The 5,000-nt window shown below is 39.2% G+C and overlaps 1 protein-coding gene across 3 annotated transcripts in view; it reads left to right on the forward strand.

The window, feature by feature from the left end:
• LOC125043388 (PDZ domain-containing protein 8-like) overlaps positions 1-5,000 on the forward strand; it is a 32,468-nt gene that overhangs the window by 3,159 nt on the left and 24,309 nt on the right. For all 3 annotated transcript variants that reach the window (XM_047639484.1, XM_047639485.1, XM_047639486.1), the window contains exons 3-6: positions 216-326; positions 432-624; positions 939-1,024; positions 1,403-1,627. In XM_047639484.1, coding sequence (XP_047495440.1) covers positions 216-326; positions 432-624; positions 939-1,024; positions 1,403-1,627 — 615 coding nt within the window. The remainder of the gene's footprint in view (positions 1-215; positions 327-431; positions 625-938; positions 1,025-1,402; positions 1,628-5,000) is intronic.

Raw genomic sequence — 5,000 nt, forward strand, 5'->3', positions numbered from 1 at the left:
ACACTCACTCACTCTCTCACTCTCTCTCTTGTTCTTTCTCTTTCCCTTTCTCTTTCTCTCTCCCCCCAATATTAAAACTAAAGGCATGATCACTAGACATTGCCAATGAATAGTTGTTACTAATGTATGTACATTTTATGGAAACAACAATCTGACTTTATAGATAATACCTTCATTATATATTATATATATTGATTTGTGACTTGATGATTCAGGAGAAGCGCTATGAATCAGGAATTCTCAGATGGGTCACCAACCAGTTAACCCTTGAATTTAATGAGCTGCTGAAACATAAGGCCCTTTCAAAGGTTATTCACAATATGCAGGTAAGTGTTTAACAACAGTATCCCCATATATGACATGATGCAATTATGCAGTGATTTATTGTGTCTTAGAAGGACTGATTTTCAAAATGGATCTCTTTATTACAGATAAGAGATCTAAATTTGGGCACTAACTTTCCTGTGATCAAGGCAGTCACAGCCAAGCATGTGAATCTCAATCCAGACACTTCGGTTCTGGAACAAATTGATATCTTAGTGGAAGTTGAATACAATGGAGGAATACAGCTAGCAGTTGATGCTTCTTCTAGACTATCCAAAGCTGCAATGGTTAAAATTAAAGGTAAGTTTTATGTGTCTCTAATCATGTATGTCTTCTTTGGTATATTTTTATATATTACTTGCTGCCGGTGTGTTGCCCTATTTACCACATTAGAAGATATTTTTCATATGGAATATTTGGTAATTATTAGTACACAGTGAATCCAACAGTGAAGATCCCAACTGTTGAGATCATCCTTGACACTATTGGAACAAAGATCTCAAAGGTGTATTTTATGAACTACCATCTGTTTGCTAGTTCACCTCTGCATATTTTGAATATATGGAAACTCTGTAGATACATATTTATACTTTTTTTTTTCTTTTTTTTCACAGTTGTTCACTTATCTGGCAATGGGAGACTCCAGTTTTCAAGACATCCATTTACTCACTGGAGTTTTTCCTTTTTTGAGGAACCTCAAGTTAGTATTACATATACAGTTCATATACATTTCTTTATTTATATATATATATATATATATATATATATATATATATATGTATGTGTGGGTGTGGGTGTGGGTGTAGATGTAGGTGGGATGGATGGGAAAGTAGTGTATTTGTATAAGATTGAATGAAATGCCTGTATGCACATTTCTTTTGTTCAGTAATAAGTAAATCTTGTTTCTATTAATTTACAAATCTTCAACATTCTACTATCCACATCATCCAGTTTTACACTTAATCATAGCAGAAGTAAAAACAGGTCATGAAAAGTACATACATCAGCTTGTTAGAAGATGTCATTACAAGTTCTCCCAAAACATCAATCCATTCACTCCTGCATTCCAAATTTTCAGGTTGAATTTGAAGTGTATTCTAGCTTGGGTCTACACATTCCCCGCTTCAACTCCATCATCACCTCCCAGCTGAAAGGAATCCTGAAGCGTAAACACACATTGCCTTACTTCAAGCTTCGAGGGCCACCGTTGATCAAGAGGCCGCTGCAACCAACCAACGAAGAAGGCTGTTCCGTCCCTCCAGGAAGGTTGACTGGCGCTGTGGTCAAGTGCTCTAGGCTGCAGGTGAGGACTACTTTTTAAATCTTCTTTTACGTTTTTGTTCTGTTATCAGAAGTGTCTTCGTGTTGGCTTCCATTCCCCAGACATAGCATTTTTTTTTTCCTCTCTCTCCTCCCGCCCCCCCAGATACATTCTCCAGGCTATGGGTGTAGTATGAGTGTTGTCATTTTAACATATTTATTGTGTTTTTTTTTCCCCCCTCAGAATTCTTTATTTTGTTTGCTTTGATTCCTTTCACAAGCAGTTGATAGAGATAAGGATGCAAGAGTTGAATCACAGCTTTTTCTTTGGAAAGCTTGATCAAGGTTTTACTTTCATTTTGATAATATTGGTTTTAAAAAGTCACATGTTCGATTAATTCTTTTAAAAATGATAGGAATTATATATAGCAATGACCTAAATTTGACTCGATCTTACATCATAACAGAGTCAGGAAAGATAACAGTGTCCTCTGCTGTTTTATCTTATTTTATTTTTTACATAATCAGTTTTTTCTTTTTTTTATAATTATGCATAAAAGCATTATTTTAATTTCAAACTTCAGAACATTAAATAACTGAAGATACACATCGCAGCCATACACTAAGCATCTCAAGAAACGTGCATCAGATTTCTCATTCAAATCTGCATTACTTGACTGCTTTTTATAATAGACTGTTCATTTCTTGCACATGCTTCTACTCCCTCTCTTTCTCTGTTGCTTTTTGTTTGTCCACTTTTGTCTTTGGTACTATTTTTTCCCTACTACTTATTCCATCTTTATCTCTCTCCTCCTCTTCTTCCTCTCTTTTTCTTCCTGTTCTTCTTCCTCTTACTCCTCATTCTTTTATTATTATTTCTTCTCCTTTAATCCTTTTCCTCTTTTCTTCCTTTCCTCTTTCTGATCTGCATCTTTCTTCTCTTCTTTCTCTTCCCCTTTTCTTCTACTTTTACGTCTTCTCCTCATCCTCATCCTTATCCACATCCTCTTCTTGATCTTCCATATCTTCCTTCTCCTCCCCCTCTCCTCCTCCTCCTCCTCCTCCTCCTCTCCTCCTCCTCCTCCTCCTCCTCCTCCTCCTCCTCCTCCTCCTCCTCCTCCTCCTCCTCCTCCCCTCCTCCTCTCTTCCCCCTCCTCCTCCTTTTATCCTCCTCCCCAGCTCCTCCTCCTCCCCTCCTCTCCTCCTCCTCCTCCTCCTCCTCCTCCTCCTTTTCCTCCTCCTCTCCTCTTCCTCCTCCTCCTCCTCTTCCTCCTCCTCCTCCTCCTCCTCCTCCTCCTCTTCTTCTTCTTCTTCCTTCTCCTCTCCTCCTCCTCTTCTTCTTCCTCCTCCTCCTCCTCCTCCTCCTCCTCCTCCTCCTCCTCCTCCATCCTCCTCTTCCTCCTCCTCTCCTCCTCCTCCTCCCCTCTTTTCTTCTCCCCTCTTCCTCCTCCTCCCCTCTTCCTCCTCCTCCTCCTCCTCCTCCTCCTCCTCCTCCTCATCCTCCACCTCCTTTCTTCCTCCTCCCCTCATCCTCCTCCTCTCCTCCTCCTCCTCTCCTCCTCCTCTCCTCCTCCTCTCCTCCTCCTCTCTCCTCCTCTCCTCCTCTTCTCCTCCTCTCCTCCTCCTCCTCCTCCTCCTCCTCCTCCTCCTCCTCCTCCTCCTCCTCTTCCTCCTCCTCCTCCTCTCTCCTCCTCCCTCTCCTCCTCCTCCTTCTCCTCCTCCTCTCCTCCTCCTCCTCCTCCTCCTCCTCCTCCTCCTCCTCCTCCTCCTCCTCCTCCTCCCCCCCTTCCTTCTCCTCCTCCTCCTCCTCCTCCTCCTCCTCCTCCTCCTCCTCCTCCTCCTTTCCTCTGCCCTCCTCTCCTGCTCCTCTTCTTCTTCTTCCTCTTCCTCTCTTCTTCCCCTTCCAACCTCAAAAGGCAAGCTCAGTACAGTTAGTTTATTTTATAGATGTAAAGTTTCTTTGACAGATATAAAGAGAATTCTTTACCATATTTTTATATTGTTTCTTAAGTCAAGCAGTGCATAAAAAAAACTGAAGATAGAGAGAGCCATTGATATACCACAGAGTAAAGTGTAAATCTTACCTTAAAACACACTAAGCATTCTTTATTTTTTTGTTTTTAATTATTATTATAATTGAGATGAGTATAATGATAATTTTTGGTTCTTTTCTTCTTTTAATAAGTTATCTTTACAATGTATTACCTGTAATTATTTAAAGATTTGTCGATAATTAGAGAATTCAGTTAGCCAACTGCATCTAAACCTTATTCTACAAATTCTTTTTTTTTCTTACACAATCATATTGGTATCAGACATGCTTGAAACCAAGGCTTGTGGTATGTGTATCCTAAATTTGTGTAGTTCAATCCAAGAATGAATATACCACCATGACTGGAATTTGAGAATAAACATCATAAGAAAAATATAAATATTGGAAATGCCATCACTGCTTTGCTTAAAGCATGTCCAGAAACACCTCTTGATTTTATTAAGTGGTTAGTTATTTACATTTTTATGCAAATTCTTTTGTTTTATTCTGAAAAGTTGTTTTATCTCCATTTAGTCTATAAAACCAAAAAGTATTTTCTGCTAAATTCAGAATACTTGAATTATGAAAGACGCAACTCAAGTAATTCTTGTTAGAAAGGAATTAAGTGCATATCCATTTGCCTGTACAAAAAGAGAAGAAAGCCTTAGTATGGAGAAACTAGAATGAAAGAGCATAGATGTGAAGAAGACCATATTAAAAGAGGAGGCTTAATAGTTGAGTGTTAAAAGCTGTATATAAATAGCAGTTGTCATGTTCAGAGAGATTATTCTAGTTTTGAACTAGGACAAATATCATAAAAAGAGTTACTGGACTATTGATTAACCCCTAAAGCCTGTTGGAGCTAAATCTAGCTTGCCATGATATTTATTATTTAGTATGTAGAGGCTAGATCTAGTTAAGGCCACAAAAAACTGGTGGGATAGCAGAGAGGTCGGTTATTGATCCTCTTGGTTTGTCTCATACCTATGTTCATGTCTCTATTGGTGTTTGGTGAGATTGCTCCATCCAGTCACCCCAGTACTCCCCCCACCTCCTTTCTCCTGCCTCGTCATTTGCCACAATTTTCTATGCCTGGCCATAACTATTCTAGAAATTGTAGCTCATATACTCAGCAATTGTTTAATGTATTATCATGAGAGAAACATTTCCTGGTGTGAAATCAGGCACCCCATGCTCCACACACCAAATATACCCTTCCTTTCTGTCCTCTGTCTTTCTCCCTTTTTCTTGCCTTATCACATTAACATCAGCACAAGCTGTTATGCTTAGCAAGCATCAAATTTATTGGAGTATTAAATCAATCTCTCCAAACTCCAAAGACCAAATATACCATACATGATTTCTGAAAATTTGGCCATCACTG

Source organism: Penaeus chinensis, chromosome 33 (genome assembly GCF_019202785.1).
Source record: "Penaeus chinensis breed Huanghai No. 1 chromosome 33, ASM1920278v2, whole genome shotgun sequence".
Taxonomy (NCBI): Eukaryota; Metazoa; Arthropoda; class Malacostraca; order Decapoda; family Penaeidae; genus Penaeus; species Penaeus chinensis.